Genomic DNA, 21,267 nt, shown 5'->3' with positions numbered 1-21,267 from the left:
GAAAATTCAACCCCTCACTGTTTAACTGTAGTACTATACAGAGTAACTGTGTACAGTTACAGACCATGTGAGTTAACACTCTTATTCTTCCCACTGTCCTTCAGAGCAGGCAGAATGATTATTAATTAAAATTTTAAATATCAGAGCAATGCATGCAGTGTAAGAGCGGACAAATGACTTCACAGATAAATGTGCTCTCACCAGCAGATGCAGTTTTTGCAAGATGACATCTATGACCAAGGAGATTTCCATCACAGGAACCATCTTCTCAGTACAAACAGTTTCTCCATCTAAGCTTTTCTTGCCCTTTTTCTGGCTGCCTCCACCCACATGTAAAAATAGGATGTCTCTTTCCCTGTCCATTTTTTTGTGGAATACATTAAAGAGAATTCAGAGTCTGAAGGAGGGCTGAATGTAATTATTTTCATATATTTTAGTCATCGTGTTTCATTTCTGAAAACAGTACCTGATTCATTTGGCAGAGAGCTGTGCTTAGTTCTCTCCAAATGAAGATTTCCATGCTATGTGCACTTCAGTTTGGGGCTGAAGTGGAAGGAGATGGGAATAAAACCATTTCATTACACAGTCATTACGCCTTGCAGTATTTTCCATTGAGGATCCCTCTTCAGTTGGCAGTTTCAGACAGTATTAGATACTGCCATATTTGGAAGATAGGATCCTTAAGCAGTGATTATTTTTATGCTTTGAACTGTTATTTGTTTGACAAGGTTGGGGTTTTTTTGGATGGAGTCCTTTGAATTCTGGTTTGGCAATGAATGGAGGCTGCTTTCACAAAACCTCTGCAAAGTGCAGTTGGAAAGATTTACACCATGCCTTGTCGCATTACTGATTAAAATAGCACTTACGTTTTTCTGACGGGTTTCTGGTAGCACTGTCTGTGGTAGCAAGTAAAACTGATTTATTAATATTTGTGATCTAAACCCCTCCCTCTGGAAGCTTTTTTCTTTCACCTTCTCCTGTCAGAACTTTACCAAGAGCACCGATTCGTCACAATAAAACAACATGACTAGCAGCTCTTTCTAATCCATCAAAATCCATTTGCAAGCTTCTGTTTTGATTGGAACAGCAACCAAAAACACACAGCTGATGCAGTAGGTGAAACTTATAGCCTTTGTGAACTGCTGGAACTCTTGAAATAGTTGTATCAAGTTAAGTACTCTTAAAATTACAAAAAAATGAAAGATACAGAATTGGCACAAGCCTGTTGGAAGTACTTCACCTTGCCTAGGTGTTGGGCATTTGAAAGTTCGATTTTTTGTATCCTAAGAAAGACGATGCTTTAAAGCCTTCTGCTTCTTTGAGTAGAAGATATTCAGGCATTAAAGTTAAATTACTAGGCATTGAGTTTCTTGCAAGGGGACTATTGTTGACTTTCCATGGCATGAAAGGCAGATAGAGGTTGAGGTTGTAACATCCAGGAATGAGCATTAACAGATTGCTAACCTCCAGGCATGGACGCATAGTACCACTGTGTGTGCGATGCATGCAGTAGGTAATACCAGAGGTCGACAGCAATGTTAACAGCTCTCTCCAGCAGTAACTTCATCTGCAGATCTGTCCATCTGCAGATCTACAAAGGAGACAGAGGAAGGAGCCTTTCTGACACAGACTCTGCATGAAAACTAGATTATCTTTAGGGCCCTGGACTTCAAATAACATTGCTTTTCACCCTCATAATGGATACAGCTTTAGGGAGATGTTAGATCTAGCTGGTTGGCTGGCCAGTGGCAGCCATACTGCGTTACAGGAGAAGGAGAGGATCCACATAATGCTTACATTCAGGGAAGTTAAGAGCGTACAGCAGTTACAAAAGACAGCCTGTTCCTTCTTAAATTTATGTCTCTGTTACCTTAAATATTTACATACATGCATGTGTTTGGTATCTGAGTAACAGAAATAACCCTCCTCTGGTTCTTTACACCTTTTAACGTTACGTCACATAAGAGAACTGGACTGAATTAAGGCACATGGACAAAGGGCAATCGGAGGCAATTGTACTCCCTGGTGTCCTGCAGCTCTGGTCCTCGTTCCTCATGGTAAGGCAGTGTTATTCGTGATGGTCATTTGGTGCTTATGTAATAAAGCAGTGAACAGATTCAGTGAACAAATTAGATATCGTCATTATTGTTTCTGGCAAGGAGATTTTTTGAGCTTTGTGCAAAAGCAAGGAAGAAGTAGAAAAGAAGCAGTTCCTGTTAGGATATGACTCTCTGGAATTAGTCTATGATGAAAAACAAGGTTTTATGCTATAATTGCAAACATTCTGTTTGTACCTTGCAGTGAGCCACCTCTATGGATTTGGACTGATGGATGCTGAAGCAATGGTGATAGAAGCAGAAAAGTGGACAACGGTCCCTCCACAGCACGTGTGTGTGGAGAACACGGATCGGCAAATCAAGTAATACCCGCTGCCAAAACTCTTGCTGGCATAAACTTATGGAAAGAAATTGGGTATAATTTACCCCTCCCTTGCATTGCGTATAATGTGTCATTTTGAAAGCTATACTGGGGATCTCTGTCACCTTCACAGATGTCAGGTCATTTGCCGGTAAAGGTTGTTTCCTGTAATGCTTGGAAAAAGGCCCTAGTTTAAAGAATGCACCAGAAGTTGAAGGTCTAAAACAAGCCAGGCTGGATAATGATTGATTCTGGTACAGATGATGCACTGAAGAAGAATCTTTGTTTGAGTGCACTTCAGTCACCTTTGTAAGATGAGTACAGACTTATCAGTCCAGGATCTAACAAGCAAATATTCTTTTCATTAAAATACTGCATGATATTATCTCTCTCAAACAGTCTCAGGAGAGTCTCTGGCTCAGAGGCTAAGACTAAACTGTTTTCTGCTAGCTAGGATAGGGTCTCTATAGAGCCAGGATTAAGAGCAAAATTCCATATGTGCACTCTGTGGATACAGAGACAGCATCAGTCATAAGGCACACTTCCAAAGCATTAAGATTATTGTTTGGTAAATATGCTTGTCAGACTCGATCCATAGCTGGTATAGTCTGCAAGGATGTCGTGACAATTTAAACCAGTTGAGTCAGATGCTGTTTGGTACAGTTAACATGTAATACTTGTTATTACGTAAGCAAGGACTATGGCTATGCCAGGCATTTCCTGGGGCTTAACAACCAGCTGTGATCCCATGACAATCCCAGCAATTCTCAGCTGGCCACTAATCCACAAAAATGCTCTGTCCCAAAGGCTTATTCCTATTACAGGTTTTTCACTGTCCTCTTTTAGCATGTGTACATACTTAACAGAAAGCCAGGTAGTTGCCATTAGCTGCAGTAAAATAATTACCCTGTGGTGATAGTTTCAGCTAGGAAGTAAGTGTTAAAACTAAGGGTTATAGGCTACTGACTTCTCAGAAAACATTGTCCAACACTGTCATTCACTATTAAGCAAAAAAGATGTAGTTGTCTTATTTTACAGAACAAGCAAGAAATGCTGATGTTGTTTTATATGCTTATATTATAGAACAATACGACCTGACAGTGTTGTCCGTTCAATTTACAAAGCCACTGGCTGTTCAGATAATCCTAACCACCATGTGATCTACTTGGAGCATGTCGTTGTGCGCATCACTATTACTCACCCTCGACGTGGAGATTTGGCGATTTACCTAACCTCTCCTTCTGGAACTAGGTCACAGCTTTTGGCCAACAGGTATAGTATGACAACGCAACGTCACAGTCCATTCAGCATGTAAAGCCTGCACTGAGATTGCAGCATCACCAAAGAACAGTGAAGTCGTTACAGTAGGTTCGCTGGCAGACACAGGCTAATTATTTTTTCTGAGAGAGATGGGGAGAGTGAAGTGCAAATGAACTCAAAGATGCCAATCTCTATCAGAAGAAGAGTAGGCTGTAAAGCTGTTGAAGGACATAATCTCCAAAACAAAGATTAGTCAATTTCATAGAATCATAGAATAGTTTGGGTTGGAAGGGACCTCTAAAGGTCATCTTTGGGCATCCGTGGGCAGAGACATCTTCAACTAGATCAGGTTGCTCAGAGCCCCATCCAACCTCACCTTGAATGTTTCCAGGGATGGGGCAGCCACCACCTCTCTGGGCAACCTGTGCCAGTGCTTCACCACCCTCACAGTAAAGAATTTCTTCCTTAAAGCTAGTCTAAATCTACCCCCCTTTAGTTTCAAGACATTCCCCCTTGTCCTGTCGCAACAGGCCCTGCTAAAAAGTTTGCCACCATCTTTTTTATAAGCCCCCTTTAAGTACTGACAGGCTGCAATAAGGTCTCCCCAAAGCCTTCTCTTCTCTAGGCTGAACAACCCCAACTCTCTCAGCCTTTCTTCACAGGAGAGGTGTTCCATCCCCCTGATCATTTTTCTGGCCCTCTTCTGGACCCACTCCAACAGGTCCGTGTCTTTCTTGTGCTGAGGGCTCCAGAGCTGGACGCAGTACTCCAAGTGGGGTCTCACCAGAGCAGAGTTGTGGGACAGAGTCACCTCTCTCAACCTGCTGGCCATGCTTCTTTGGATGCAGCCCAGGACACAATTGGCCTTCTGGGCTGCGAGCGCACATTGCTGGCTCATGTCCAGCTTTTCATCCACCAATACCCCCAAGTCCTTCTCGGCAGGGCTGCTCTCAATCCCTTCATCCCCCAGCCTCTATTGATACCGGGGATTGCCCCGACCCAGGTACAGGACCTTGCACTTGACCTTGTTAAGCCTCATGAGGTTCACACGGGCCCACTTCTCCAGCTTGTCCACGTCCCTCTGGATGGCATCCCATCCCTCTGGTGTATCGACTGCACCACTCAGCTTGGTGTCATCTGCAAACTTGCTGAGGGTGCACTCGATCCCACTGTCTATGGCATTGATGAAGATATTAAACAGTACTGGTCCCAATATGGACCCCTGTGGGATGCCACTCGTCACCAACCTCCATCTGGGCATTGAGCCATTGACCACTACCCTCTGGATGCGACCATCTAGAGGTCTATATAGTCAATAAGATCTAGATAGGTCGAAAGATCTAGATAGATCTTTCGATAGTCTTTTGTGGCTCACCAATTATTAGATGGCTGGAAAATTTGAAGAAAATAGTAACAGGCTCAGTGTTACAGAAGGAAGCTGAATGGAAGTGTGTTTCTGCATACTATTGGCACTTATTTTTATTTTTCTCCTTTCTTATCCTCTGTTAACTAGTAATAAAAATCGGACAGAATAGTAGTTCTCTACTACTATTTTCTTTAAGCTTTGTGAATATGGTTATGACTCCTGATCTTACCAATTTCCATATCTTTCTTTTCCCCTTTGCATATTGAAGTAGTATGCTCAACCCATGAAAGGCTCCTAGTAGGACAATGCTGAGAAGTTGCACTAGTACTTTGAAATTAATGGGTCCATTTGAAAACAGCCTATTAAAATTTTTAAAGTCAGCTATACCCTTCATACCACAGGTCTGTGATGGATACTTGCTTTTGAATGTCCAGCCACTCTAATGTCAACCACTAAGAAAGATCAGTCCTTTTTCTCATCCTGTCACCTCTGTGTTACGTTCTTAGAGAAACTGTGACACTGCATCAAATTGTCTCTTTTTCTATAGATTGCACTCAAACAGGTATCTCTATCCAATGCAGCAGTATTTCTGACATTAATGCAATTTCAGTCCCTGGAGATGAGGTGCATCATTAGTATTTGTGCTCAGCAAATTGAAAGATTTCCCAGTGATATTTCTATTTCTCTGGTCTACTAGCAGAAATTTTCTTGGAAGAAAACATTGGCAGTCCTTCCCAGATAAATCTTGCTAAATCAGTGATCAAGAGGACTGCTTCCTACCAGAGATGGCTAAAGCACTAAGAAACCCCAGAAACCTTCTCAAACTCTACCCCATTTCCAAATGTGCAAATAAGTTACAGTTACAGTGAAAAATGCTTCTATACATCTCCAACTGGCTAGAAAATCTTCTTCCTGATGGGACAACAGTATGATAGGGAAATTTTTTTCCATGGTGACGAGCAGACTTAGATGACTGCAATTCTGCTGGACACAGAGCATGGCTCCCACACAAAAGTTGATGTTAGCTGATGTTATATATCTCAGAAACAGCAAAAGCTGCCACATGTCAAACCTATGTTGTGAGAACTCTTCTACCGTCCCGCTCCAGTCTTCACAAAATTTTATATCCCCAGTCCTACTCTTCAGGGCTTTTAATGAATTGGGAGTGGCCTGCTTTCCAGACTGCCTCGTCATCCACATTCCCCCAGCCAGATTTTCTGATATAGTGACTATCTAGCCCTGGAGACTTGTGTGTCTTCCTGTCCCTCAGTGGTAGAAGGACTTACGTTTCCTCTTGAAAGGAAGGACCTGTTTTGGAGACACATGGAGCTCAAATGGACTTGGTTCTGATTGAAGTATGAGCCCACATTTTCATTAGAGATTAGGTTAATTTAAAAGAAAAGGTGTACTGAGAATATTCTTCAAGCTGTAGACATTAGTTCATCAAATGGAAAGTTGTCCTGGAATTTTGGGGCCCTCTAGAATATCTCCATTGTTTCATTATGAGTGTTGTCAGTGCCTTGCTGATTAAGCACATGGACACACACATCCATGTATCTCCCTGCTACACTGAACAAAGAATTTGTTCTCTGCAAACCAGTGCAGAGGCAGACTTCTACCCTCTAAGCAGTTATGAAACAGGCTTTTGGTTTGCTGTTTGAAGAAATCCTTCTTTAGTTTTCTATTCCATGTTCATGCAGCAGTTCTTCCATGCTTCAAAATGAAAAAAAATTAGAAGTCCTCCAAATAGGTATCCAAACAAAACAATCTCGTGTAAACCCAGTGGTCTTAACATAACTTTTGGCTCTAGGCTTTCATGTCTTGCAGCTGACTCACAGCAAGTGGGAGATAAAGACATTCCAGTATTCACAGTTCACTTCTGATGATGACTGGTATGTGGAATAGGTACAAAGTTTAATTCAATCAGTCTCTTTGTAACCCCTGCACCTTAGAAAGTCATTATTTTCCATACCTGTGGTAGAGACAGAGAATGCAAATGTATGTATAAAAATAAGGTGATATTCAGCTGTTTCTTATCCTATACTATCAGAAGGCTAACCAGAAAACAAAGAAACCTGAAAGGCCTTTTAATGTTTTGCCAATTTCCAAAAACCAAATTATTCATGACAGAGTGAATACTCATACAGTCGCACCAGAAATTCCCTTCCCATGCAAGCTTCAGAGATATGCTGATTTGTCAGTCACATTTGGCTGAAACAACTCTGGGCTACTAATATTAAGGAATAAATGTATTTTGCAAACTCTAGGTCTGAAATTCCTAGCATCTTCACAAGCCCTTTCTTAGCATAAAGTGATGGATATGGGCACAGTACTTTTCAAAATGGTATTTCAAGGCTTGTTTTATTTGGTCTTGCTGGAAGAAGTCTTACAGCTTAGTGGTCTTGCATTTAGTAGTATACTGAGTGTTGTTGAGTGTATATGTTTTAGCATCATGTTATAAAATAAAACTCGGAGTAGGAGTGTTGTTATTCACTAATAATAAGAATTTAGTTATGAGGCACTTGATTTTTAAAGTATTACTGATGAGGGCCTCAGAATAAATGCATTCAAGTACAAGTAGCATGCAGGGATGCATTGGCAGCAAGCAGCCTGGGGTTTTTTTTCTGTAGGCAAAGGTCCCAGAGGCTGTTGTACATTGCTACTACCTGACTGAGACGCTTTTCTCAGACATATAAGACCTTTTAATGCACACGTACATGATTAATAGCAGCAATACCAGCTGTTTTTACTGAACCCAGGGAAAACCTCATTGCTTTACCATTACTCATCTGGGTTTAATTTGAAACAGTTTGCTGGTAAAATGTCTTAAAGTGCAAAAGGTATATTTTACACATGTGCACTTCTTCTCCACCAATTCTGGAAGAAGAGTCATTGTGTAGTTTCTGGTGCGTTGACGAGTAGGTCCCTCAAGGCAATATCTGGCCTTTTTTCTGCATATTTTATCCTTAATGTTGGCATCCCCTAAAATGACTTCAGTAAGAAAACATGTTAGTCAGAGGCGATGTGAATTCCTTTGCAGGCATTTGGTGGATTACACTGTCACTGGCTTGAGCCTCATGTGCATTCTTCAAAAACTGCATTACAGGGAACATCTGCTTTGTTGTTTGGAAAGTACTAAACATGATTACATTGGATGTACTGCAGCAGAGGAAAATACAGGCTTGGAAAGTGCTGGCTGGTGTGAAGATGAGGCTACAGTTAAGTCCAAAGGGGAACAGTATCCCCTTTTTAAAAACAATTGGCCATTGGATTTGGCAGTATGGGTTTCTGAGTGGTTTTGAGACATACCGAGGTCGGTTCTAACAGACACTTGGTACAGGGAGGGCTATGGAGAGAAGCTAAATACAAAGAAGATAAAAGAAGCAAACTTAGGGCTCATTTGTCTCCCACTGAAGTCATGGCTTGTTTAATTCTTGCCCTTTAAATTTAAAGCAGCTGCTGCCATTCGAACTGCGTAACTGAACTTTTTTAGCCACGTGGTGGCAAGTTTCCAGGCCACTAGCTTCCTATGCTTATATGGCACTGCCATTAATAATACCTCTGTTCACTAACAAAGGGAAGTATTTTCATGACCATCTTTTTCCTATCATGAAACCTTAGATAATCAGTAAATTTTAATAATACCCTCCTCTGTGGGAAACTCTTAGATCAAAACCAAGGTATTCTCTTCTGATCTTACTTGTTAGTTTGCTTCATAAAAAGTCTTGGTGATCAGAAGTAGAGGAAGCCTTTTCTTTATAGGAGCACATTTTGATTTCTGGACCAGTCCGTCTTACATCTTTATTGCAGCTTACACATTATACTCTAATAACAAAAACAACATTTTATGTATCCAAATATGATGAAAAGGATAGGGCCAACCTTCACACTGAGTCTTACTGTTACAGTAACTGAAAAGGACTCTGTGGTGTCATTATTAAATCCAGGATGAGCAAACAATAATCCTCTGCTTGTACTATGTCTACAGGATGAAGCAGTTCTCGGAAAACTATTTCTCCCAACTCGTTCCTGCTATGTTTTATTTCATTCAGGTTGTCTATACCTTTTTTAATTTTTTTTGGGGGGGTGAATAGACATCTCACTATCCTTCTACCACCCATTCTTTGAACTGCAATTGCAATGTCAATACCCCTGAAAATCCTTTTTTTTGTTATACCCTGGCAGTATTAGCAGTAAATAAGGTGGGGAGTTCTGGGGATACTACAGATACAACATCAATTTAAAAAAAAAAAAAACTTTTTTTTTTATCAAAGAGGGGAAAAAATACTGTTGATTTGCCCAGCTCTGCAGAAAAGACTAGCAGGGGTTTATGTGCAAAAAAGTAAATGAATGCATGTAAGTGACACTGTCTTCCATGTAACTCTAAAATTGATCCTGGAACTTGCTCAAAGAAAAATGTGGAAGAATAATGAAGTGCAATATAGCTGAGATTTAGAGTGACACATGCCTTTCTTTGATGACTGAGACTAATAAAGAATTAATCAGGGATCTGCAGAGTAGGCATGTATTGGCTTTTAGAATTCAATACCTCAAGTTCAGTTTTAGTGGAAAATTAGAACCCATCATTAAAGGTTTGACTTAATTTTCCATAGTCAAAGTGGGGAGTGAAGACAAGTGGCTAAGGACATATTTAGGATCCAGCTAAATGTCTCAGCTTCTGAGGTTTGTATTGAACCAAATAGAAAAGAGAGGAGCTGTTTGAGACAGGCTGAGGAAGAATGCCTAGGATTTCTACTTCCTGCAGATAGATTTGCCCCAGCTACTATAGTGAGAATGAATTAATCTTTTCCTAGCCTTATGAAAACTAGCCCCACCCCAATCTTACTCTAACACTTACTACATTGAGTTTTGCTTGGAATAAACTGGATTGTGTGATGGACAGTCAGTGTCCCCTACTGCCCTTACCCTAATCAGATGTCCCTTTCAAACCTAGGATAGGGTAGGAAAAGTCTGTATATATGGCACCAGGTTCATTCATGCTCTTGCATTAGGATTTCTGCCTGTTTAGAGTGAGGTTTCTGAAAGTTTACTGCAAATTCAATAAGAGAGCACATGTGGCTTTTAAGAAGACAACTATAAGTATCAGCGACACTGCTGGCTGACCAGTGTGGGGTGTGGAGCTCAGCAGCCTGGCAAGTCTATAGGTCATGATGGAGCATTTCATGTGGATATATGTAGTTCCTGGGGACAAGCTCTCCATATTTAAAGATGGTGGTTGCTGTACTATCCACTACTTCAGGCTGACAGACACTTTACCCTATTGTTCATGCTACTCTTCTCTAAACAACTTTATCATGACAGCTCAGAGATCTCCATTGCTTCATAAAATTGTGATAGCCAGATGTAAAATGGAAATTAAAAAAAAATATGTCTATGCATACATTTTAAATACTTCTTTAGATCCACATCCAAGAGTTTTAAGTGATCTTCCCTGTCACATGTAGGTGAGAAAGCTTCTGAAGTGCCTGTGTGCTCTCTGATCATTTCTTTTTTCCCTGAATACTTCAGTGCAGGTGGGCAGTAGGGTCTGGCTGAAGCTTTGGTTAAGTCAGTTTGGGCTGTCTGCAGTTCCTCAGGGGCTACATCTCACAGGGAGCTGGTGGTTGAACCCTGTGGAGAAAAGCTACTCTAAGGAGAATAGCTCACCAAAGCATTTTCAGGTCCTCAGCTCGGGAAGGCACTCTGTACTCTTTTCAAACTGTAAGCTCACTTGAAGTCTTGTGGCCAATTAGACTAGTGGGCAAGGACCACTTGCCTATCAGGCCGCCAATTTAGTAGGCTGGAGCACATCATAAACAAAGACTACTGCTACAGAGGAGAAAATAGCCTTCTCTTGCCCCCTACTCCACTGCAGCCCCAGCCGTCAGCCAGTGCAGGGCTTCCTAGCTCTTGATGCGGTCAGTTCAATATACAAGCACGGCTGCCAGTCAGGTGCAGCTGCACCTTCTGAGATGAAAAAAAGATCTTGATAATAAAAAAGCTCCTTTTATGTGTTTACCTTTTATTGTTTGTGATGGGTGATGGTGGTGTTACCAAATGGATCCCCTACCCCCACTAGCCTTTTCTCACATGAAATTAAAAAGTAAAACAGATTAAAACAAATTCTTCTGAGCATTTAGGAACTCAGATATTCTTTGCTAAAAAGCTGACATGCTTGCTTGTTTGGGTTTTTTTAACGCTAGTAGATTTAACTGTGAGAGACTAGCCTTATGTTCCCACTTGTGGAATTCCAAGAAAGTGGCTAATTGTCTTCCTCTGGGTCTAAAATTGGATTACAGATGAGTATTTCTGCTTGAAGTTATATTCTTAAACAGAAAGGTGATGCAATTTCTAGGCTGAAGTGGTGGCAGTGGAAGAGGCCAAGACTCTTGAATTTTTTTAAAGAAATAATTATTTTACTCTGCACTCTGTAACATATATATTCTTATATAGACCTACATATGGCATGTGATGAGTATGTCATAAAATTTCTCAGAGAGAGAAGAGTCATTATTTTTAAATTTAATGCTATTCATTATAAGCAGCAGCCCATAATTAGTTTCTCTGGATATAGTCAGTCCTGCAGTCACATCCACCCTAACTTGAATGTCTTGTTACTAAGAGACGTCACCTGAGTAATTCAATAACAGATCTGGCATTCTGTTGTGGTCATGTTAACAAATAAGTTATAAAGATTCTTACGCTGTTAGTCACTCTGGTACTTAAAAGCATGTTACATGCATGAGTACAGGTGTTGCAGGTGTATATGACCATGGTCATAAAAATTATCAGATTATTCCAATAATCTTGTTTAACTATTTTAATCTATAATAACCTGTAATAGTCAACTAACGATTCATCAGACCATATACTGATCATTTACTAGTCCATGATAAGCTGTGTGTAAGTGTGTCCTTGATATGAATTTTGACTTGGTATCAATCTGACAAATAACAAAATCAATTAACTATCTGGACTGGCTCTGTGGTCCTTAAAAGTTCCTATTCCATATGTATTGCTTTCTAATAAGGAAGAGTACACCTGAACATTTGATCATTTCATTCATTCATTTAACACCACTGAAATGGAAGTCCATGTACTGCCTCACAGGTTCTTTGATTTCAGAGTTTGAGTACATAGGCAGAGCAACACAAAAATACTTGGACCATTGAGTATGTACAACATACACATACAGACAGCCTCAGAGTCAGTATCTTTCTACTTTTTTTTTTAACTGTTCTTTTGATCTGTCTGTAGCTTTTTGACTCATTTGTAGGATCTTTTGTAGAAACACAGTTCATACATTAAAAGATTCCAATTTAAACCTTACTATATAAAATTCAAATCTTTCCCAAAGAAGTATTCTTTTGAAAAACTAGTCAATTTTCTATGAAAGAATATTAACGGATTTTCTCCATTTCCATGGATGGAGATAAGAAAGCTTAAAGTTTCAGCCATAGCATATTTGAGGTAAAGGTGTTTTTATATACCTATGATAAAGTCACAAGGGATTTTTGTCTCTTCCTCCCAAAATTACTTAAAAGAATGATGCAATATTAAAATAGAAATCTGTCAGCAATTTAAAATTCCAAAACATGGCAAATAAACACCTTAAACAAAAAATAGTATGGGAAATATTGGACTAATTACAGTGAAAATAAACAGCAACTTGTGTTTCTATGTATGTAAATGGAAGCCCAGTGAATATAGAATTTACAATATAATTGCACAGTACTTAGAATCATAGAATCATAGAATTATTTAGGTTGGAAAAAAACTTTAAGATTATCAAGTCCAACCGTAAACCTAGCACTGCCAAGTCCACCACTAAACCATGTCCCTAAGCACCACATCTACATGTCTTTTAAATACCTCCAGGGATGGGGACTCAACCACTTTCCAGAGCAGCCTGTTCCAATGCTTGACAACCCTTTTGGTGAAGAAATTTTTCATAATATCCAATCTAAACCTCCCCTGCCGCAACTTGAGTGCATTGCCTCTCATCCTATCGCTTGTTACTTGGGAGAAGAGACCAACACGCACCTCGCTACAACCTCCTTTCAAGTAGTTTTAGAGAGCGATAAGGTCTCCCCTCAGCCTCCTTTTCTCCAGGCTAAACAACCCCAGTTCCCTCAACTGCTCCTCACAGGACTTGTGCTCTAGACCCTTCACCAGCTTAGTTGCTCTTCTCTGGACACGCTCCAGCACCTCAATGTCTTTCTTGTACTGAGGGGCCCAAAACTGAACACAATATTCGAGGTGTGGCCTCACCAGGGCCAAGTACAGGGGCACGATCACTTCCCTACTCCTGCTGGCCACACTGTTTCTGATACAGGCCAGGATGCCGTTGGCCTTCTTGGCCGCCTGGGCACACTGCCGGCTCATGTTCAGCCGCCTGTCGACGAACACCCCCAAGTCCTTTTCCGCCGGGCCGCTTTCCAGCCACTCTTCCCCAAGCCTGTAGCGTTGCATGGGGTTGTTGTGACCCAAGCGCAGGACCCGGCACTTGGCCTTGTTGAACCTCATACAATTGGCCTGGGCCCATCGATCCAGCCTGTCCAGGTCGCTCTGCAGAGCTTTCCTACCCTTGAGCAGATCAACACTCCCGCCCAACTTGGTGTCGTCTGCAAACTTACTGAGGGTGCACTCGATCCCCTCATCCAGATCATTGGTATTAAAGGTACTAAGGTATTAAACAGAACTGTCCCCAGTACCGAGCCCTGGGGAACACCACTTGTGACCGGCCGCCAACTGGATTTAACTCCATTCACTGCAACTCTCTGGGCCTGGCCATCCAGCCAGGTTTTTACGCAGCGAAGAGTACACCCGTCCAAGCCATGAGCAGCCAGTTTCTCCAGCAGAATGCTGTGGGAAATGGTGTCAAAGGCTTTACTAAAGTCTAGGCAGACAACATCCACAGCCTTTCCCTCATCCACTAAGCGGGTCACCTTGTCATAGGAGGAGATCAGGTTAGTCAAGCAGGACCTGCCTTTCATGAACCCACGCTGACTGGGCCTGAGCACCTGGTTGTCCTCTATGTGCTGCGTGATGGCACTCAAGATGTTCTGCTCCATAACCTTCCCCGGCACCAAGGTCAGGCTGACAGGCCTGTAGTTGCCTGGATCATCCTTCTGGCCCGTCTTGTAGATGGGCATCACATTTGCTAACCTGCAGTCAACTGGGACCTTGCCGGTTAGACAGGACTGCTGATAACCAATTGAAAGTGGTTTGGTGAGCACTTCTGCCAGCTCCCTCAATACCCCTGGGTGTATCCCATCCAGCCCCATAGACTTGTGTGTGTCTCAGTGGTGTAGCAGGTCGCTAACCATTTCCCCTTGGATTATGGGGGCGTCATTCTGCTCCCCGTCCCTGTCTCCCAGCTCAGGGGGCTGGGTACCCGGAGAGCAACTGGTCTTACTATTAAAGACTGAGACAAAGAGGGCATTAAGTACATCAGCCTTTCCCTCATCCTTTGTCACTATGTTTCCCTCTGCATCCAATAAAGGATGGAGGTTCTCCTTAGCCCTCCTTTTGTTGCTAATGTATTTATAGAAACATTTTTTTATTGTCTTTTATGGCAGTAGCCAGATTAAGTTCTAGCTGGGCTTTGGCCCTTCTGTTTTTCTCTCCGCGTAACCTCACAACATCCTTGTAGTCCTCCTGAGTTCCCTGCCCCTTCTCCCAGAGGTCATAAACTCTTTTTTTTCCTGCGTTCCAGCCAAAGTTCTCTGTTCAGCCAGGCCGGTCTTCTCCCCCACCAGCCGGGGAGAGAAGCCACTCATCTTTTGGCACGTGGGGACGGCCTGCTCCTGCGCCTTTAAGATTCCGTTCCTGAAAAATGTCCAGCCTTACTGCACTCTTGCCCTTCAGGAATGCCTCCCAAGGGACTCTGTCAACCAGTCTCCTAAACAGGCCCTCTGGAAGTCCAAGGTAGCAGTTCTGCTGGCCCCCTTCCTTACTTCTCCAAGAATTAAAAACTGTCATTTCTTGATCGCTGTGCCCAAGACGGCCTCCAACCATCACATCACCCACAAGTCCTTCGCTGTTCGCAGATAGCAGGTCCAGCAGGGCATCTTCCCTAGTTGGCTCACTCACCAGCCGTGTCAGGAAGTTATCTATCTTCCACACACTCCAGGAACCTCCTAGGCTGTTGCCTCTTTGCTGCATTGTATTTCCAGCAGACATCTGGTAAGTTGAAGCCCCCCACAAGAACAAGGGCTAGCGATTGTGAGACTTCTCCCAGCTGCTTATAGAGTATTTCATCTGCCTCGTCATCCTGGTTGGGTTGTCTATAACAGACTCCCACCATGGTATCTGGCTTGTTAGCCTTTCCCCTGATTCTTACCCAAAAACACTCGACCATTTCATCACCACCATCAAGCTCTAGACAGTCAAAACACTCCCTAACATTCAGGGCTGCCCCACCATCTCTCCTTCCTTGCCTATCCCTTCTAAAGAGTTTATAGCCATCCATTGCAGCATTCCAGTTGTGTGAGTCATCCCACCATGTTTCCGTGATTGCAACTATATCATAGTTTTCCTGCTGCACCATGGCTTCCAGCTCCTCCTGTTTGTTGCCCATGCTGCGTGCATTGGTGTAGGTGCACTTCAGTTGGGCTATTGATCCCGCCACCTTTTTGGGGGAAGAAGCCCTAATTCCTATGACACTGTTCTCAGGCACTTCTGTGGTTTCTAGCACATCAACAACCCTTGCATCTTTGCTGCTGCATGGATCTCCATCCCCTACCTCCACTGAGATGGCTAGGGTGCTGTGTGCATTAGTACAGGGACATTTCAAATGTGCTATAGTGTACTCAGCACATTGTGAAGCAGACCGGAGGACCTCGCTAGCACACGGTCCCTCAAACACTGGCATGCCGCCCCCAGGCTTATCTCTGTCGAGCCTTGTTTTATCCCTTTTCCCCTTCAAATCGAGTTTAAAGCTCTTTCAATGAGCCCTGCTAACTCCTGCACAAATATCCTTTTCCCCCTTTGAGACAGGTGTACCCCATCTGGCGCTAGCAGGCCTGGTGTCATGTAGACCGACCCATGATCAAAAACCCCAAAATTCTGCTGGTGACACCAGTCTTGGAGCCAGGTATCGATATGCTGGGTCTTCCCGTTTCTTCCCTCATCATTGCCTGCAACTGGAAGGATAGAGGAGAACACTGCTTGTGCTCCTGATCCCTTAACCAGTCGTTCCAAGGCCCTGAAGTCTCTTTTGATTGCCCTTGGACTTCTTATTGCAACTTCATCACTGCCTGCTTGAAAAATCAATAAAAGATAGTAATCGGAAGGCCGTACCAGGGTAGGAAGTTTTCTTTTCACGTCTTTAACCTGGGCCCCAGGGAGGCAGCAGACTTCCCTAAGAAGTGGGTCCAGTCTGCATATTGGGCATTCTGTTCCTTTCAGAAGGGAGTCCTGTGACAATGACCTGTCTTTTTTTTCTTTATGGAAGCAGTTTTGACGCAGGGTGTAGGCCGACTTAACCTCAGTGACACCTCCAAGCTAGATGAACCATTGTATATGGTTCAACAAGGCCAAGTGCCGGGTCCTGCACTTCGGCCACAACAACCCCATGCAGCGCTACAGGCTTGGGGAAGAGTGGCTGGAAAGCTGCCTGGCGGAAAAGGACCTGGGGGTGTTGGTCGACAGCCGGCTGAACATGAGCCGGCAGTGTGCCCAGGCGGCCAAGAAGGCCAATGGCATCCTGGCCTGTATCAGAAATAGTGTGGCCAGCAGGAGTAGGGAAGTGATCGTGCCCCTGTACTCGGCCCTGGTGAGGCCGCACCTCGAATACTGTGTTCAGTTTTGGGCCCCTCACTACAAGAAGGACGTTGAGGTGCTGGAGCGTGTCCAGAGAAGGGCAACAAGGCTGGTGAGGGGTCTGGAGCACAAGTCTTATGAGGAGCGGCTGAGGGAACTGGGACTGTTCAGCCTGGAGAAAAGGAGGCTGAGGGGAGACCTCATCGCTCTCTACAACTACCTGAAAGGAAGTTGTAGCGAGGTGGGTGTTGGTCTTTTCTCCGAAGTAACAAGCGATAGGACGAGAGGAAATGGCCTCAAGTTGCGGCAGGGGAGGTTTAGATTGGATGTAAGGAAAAATTTCTTTACTGAAAGAGTGGTGAAACATTGGAACAGGCTGCCCAGGGAAGTGGTGGAGTCCCCATCCCTGGAGGTATTTAAAAGACGTGTAGATGAGGCGCTTAGGGACATGGTTTAGTGGGCCTGGTGGTGTTGGGTTGACGGTTGGACTCGATGATCTTAGAGGTCTTTTCCAACCTCAATGATTCTATGATTCTATGATTCTATATAATTTAGTTGCCACAATGGCAAAGAGGAATATTGCTGCCTTGGCAGATTGACAGGGTGTTTAGAAAGTAATACATTAGTTATCAGCAAAACATGGTATGACAATTTGACTAACTGTTGGAAATAACCTCCATAGTGACTTAAATTGAATATACCCACATGCAAACACTGAGTAATAACTGCGTAATAATTTCGACCCTTTCAGTAAATGATGTGTGCCATGTGTTTGTGAGATTTGCTGTATTCAAACAACTGATTTAACAGTGACATGAAACAGGCCAATTCTGCTGGCAGAATTTATATATATATATACACACACACACAGACGCACACACACAGAGGCACAGAACTGCATCAGAAGAAAATCTCACCCAATTATCAGTGAAAATGAAGCCTAATTCTAAATATATATCTATATTTTAATTTAATGTTATCAATGCTAATTAAAAAAAAGTACTATTATAGGCATTCATTTATAATGGAAAAAAGTTGCACAAATGAGAGTGTGAAAATCAGCTTTGGGCTGAGTCCTATAAAGTACAGCAGGCATGCAGCTCCATACAGGTCCTATTGAAGTAAGCGTGGATACGCAGTACCTGAACCCATGCCTCTAACTGACCAAAGTTTTCAGCAAGTATGGTATTTTATTCACATCCTTTGTGGCGATTTTTACCAAAAATTGACACATACTCACATTCCTACAAAAGTATCCTGCTTTCCCAATGTTTGCTGAACTTCACAACCTTTTGAGAATAAAGCTTGAAATTAGCTTAGACAATAACAGTAACGAATCGAGTCAGTGTAAAATATCATAATATTTTTGTAGTCTAATATTAGATTTTTCTCTATCTCTTGGAAAAGGGTTTTAAATCTATTGGATTTTCTACTGTAGAGATCTTTTTTTATGAAAAATATTTAAGCATAGCTATTACCAGTGGAATTTGCACATATAAAGGCCAAATTAAAAATGTGATAAATATATATACACATATATGTGTGTATATATAAAAATAGATATACATACATATATGTATATATATGCATGTATCTATATAGAAATATATATCCATACATATATATGGGTGTGTATATATATGTATTTTTTAAAGGTGAGCTGTGCTGTTTTATTGGAGGCAACAGTCTTGATTAGGGTGCACCTCCCATCAATAGCTTTGGGGTACCAGGCAACAAGCTGTGAGCACTGAATAAAAGTGCAAATTCTCTTGTGTCTTTCCAAAATCTCATTAATAAATTCCAGTTCTAGGTAATAAAATCGCTGGCTCCTTCGTCTTGCCCCATGGGATCAGCATCACATTGCAGCCTCTGAACTGGGCCCCCATACTAGAAATTATTGTAATCCAGGCCTAAGCTCCAACTTCTTCCCCCAAGACCTAGGTAATTAAATTATGGTAATGTTGTTGGTTAGATGAAACCATCAGATGCCATTAGTCTCTCAGTTTTACCCAAACTCAATTCTGTCAAGTGTTTGAAGAGGGTGATACCTTGGTCATTTGAGGATTGAGACCAATGTCTCAGTTACCTTTTATTTCCTCACAAGAACTTGCATATATTGACTCGCTAATATTGTCTCAGTCACTTAATACTTTTTATTGCTTTTAAACCCCTTTTAAGTATTCCAATCCAAAGCCAAAAATAAATGTTACAGAAATTTTCCAACTTATGAGTTGTTTGTATTTACACCATGCTGTTAAAGCAACAGATATGGTGTATTGTATGCACTTTTCCCAAGACACGTGAATCCTATTAAACAGTACTAGCATTTTTTTTTTAATGAATTATCTTTCCATTCCCTTTCACATTATGACAAATGATGGCATGTAAAGAATCTCTTCCATCAAAACAACAAGAAACTGTTGAATGTACTTGAAATATATGTGGGAAAACCATCATGAGTAACATTATGTAAAGGCACAGGTGAATGAACTGGCTAATTAGTATATCGTTCAAGAATTTGCAGACTTGGAGGCTTAGCTCCCTAAATAAAATGGTTCGCTTAAAATAATGTCGTGATTTATTTTAGGCTATTTGATCATTCCATGGAAGGATTCAAAAACTGGGAGTTTATGACTACTCACTGCTGGAGTGAAAAAGCAGCAGGTGACTGGATCTTGGAAATCTGTGACACTCCATCTCAGCTGAGAAATTTCAAGACTCCAGGTATGACTCTAACCTTTATTTGGGCTCAGTGAATTCAGAAGAAGTCTTGCAGTTGCTAATACTGCCTTGACTGTTTTCCAACTTCTATTTACAGCTGGAACATCTCACCGGTTTTAGTGTGAAGGCAGAGCTGTGAAGAGCGTTATTCTTAATTTCAGTTACCAGTGCACTCTTCATTTTTATGTTGCTGTTATTTGCCATTTAAGACGTGGTTCTCTTTTATTCTGAATTTACTTCTGGTTTCCATGAAGAATTTCATCTTCTCAGGGGTAAACTGCCCTCTTTCTCGCAGTCACTTGTTGCCTCAAAGTATAAAAAGAGACTGTGGCCATTTAGAGCTACATCATACCAGACATGAATTCTTCAAGCAGAGACAGACCCCTGTACCATCTGACAGGTTACCAAGAGTCAGTGCTTTAAACAAAGCCAAATCTTTACTAGGCGCAGTTTTCAAGAAAAAAGATACAAAAACTTCATGGAACTGCATGTGCCACATTTGAAAGAAGTCATGGTACATCCATATGCAGGCATCTGTTTTCTTGGATGTTGAATATAGATTTATCAAACAGGTCTTCAACATAAGCTGTTAAAGCAGCCCAGAGTTACTCTGCTGCATCCATATTACCTCTGACTTTCATGGCTGATATAGGGCCCATATTAACTTGGCCCATATCAGCTATATAGGGCCCAGGGATTTTTTTTCATGTTGTTTTTCTTTGCTTTGTATTTTTTATCCTACCCATAAGAAAAAGTGACATTTATCGGTATTTACACAACTAGAAAATCCCACTATACAAGAGAAAGAAATTCATGGTTTGCTACCACTGGTACATTGCATTGCATTGCATTGCACTCCTGTGTGTATGGGCAGAGTGCTCAGACCTTGCATTCGTCCACTCACGAACTGTGCTCCTAGTAAGAATTTTTGAGGCTGCAATCATTCTTCTGCTTTTAATTCCCACTGCACAGTTCAGTTTCATTCACATATTTCAGTGTGAGCACTTTGAAAGAAATGGAGATTGAGAGAAGGGCTTTCAAAGAGACTCACAGGAGTACATGCTTACTTCTGTTTGCTGGTTATGAGAGATGTGTGTATACTTGCCTTTGGACTTACTGAAAATTTAAACCTTAAAAATACTTTAAAATAGATACATTATACGCAGACAAAAATACCACTGTTTATGCATGAATACTGAATGAATATAGTCCTTTCTTCGGAGCCCCACATCAACGTCGGTGGAAACCCATCCATAAAAATAATCAAAGGTGAAATATCACTTAAACAAATAATCTATATTAAAATATATTAGAGACACGAATACTACTGATGTATTGGAAATCATTTATCACTAAATCTAAATTAACACTCTGATTGGACATGTCAGAATGCAATAATATTACATTGGAAGTGACAAATCTAGTTGATTACTGCTTTCTGGTAGATAAAAATTAATTATAAGAATTCTGCTATGAAATATATTTAGGACTACAATGACATTAGCAATAGAATTGGTTTATAATTCAGTGAGATAAAAGATACATTCCATTGCAGGCAGCTAAGTAAAGTCACAAAGTAGTAAGAGTTTTCTAATTGATTTACTAAAAATCAATTCTGAATTTTAAGACATAGTTGTTAACTTAAAGTACTTGAAGCTATAAAAATATATGTTTGTGAACTTAACATTTTTTTTAAGTATGTTTGTTCCTGAATTAGTAGGTTATTGGAAGTCATT

The 21,267-nt window shown here is 41.5% G+C and overlaps 1 protein-coding gene across 2 annotated transcripts in view; it reads left to right on the top strand.

The window, feature by feature from the left end:
• Nucleotides 1-21,267, top strand: part of PCSK5 (proprotein convertase subtilisin/kexin type 5) — a 267,689-nt gene that overhangs the window by 162,470 nt on the left and 83,952 nt on the right. For both annotated transcript variants that reach the window (XM_076361658.1, XM_076361659.1), the window contains exons 11-13: nt 2,302-2,419; nt 3,502-3,690; nt 19,398-19,534. In XM_076361658.1, coding sequence (XP_076217773.1) covers nt 2,302-2,419; nt 3,502-3,690; nt 19,398-19,534 — 444 coding nt within the window. The remainder of the gene's footprint in view (nt 1-2,301; nt 2,420-3,501; nt 3,691-19,397; nt 19,535-21,267) is intronic.

This window comes from Aptenodytes patagonicus, chromosome Z, assembly GCF_965638725.1.
Source record: "Aptenodytes patagonicus chromosome Z, bAptPat1.pri.cur, whole genome shotgun sequence".
Classification (NCBI taxonomy): domain Eukaryota; kingdom Metazoa; phylum Chordata; class Aves; order Sphenisciformes; family Spheniscidae; genus Aptenodytes; species Aptenodytes patagonicus.
This window is presented reverse-complemented; position numbering and strand designations above follow the sequence as displayed.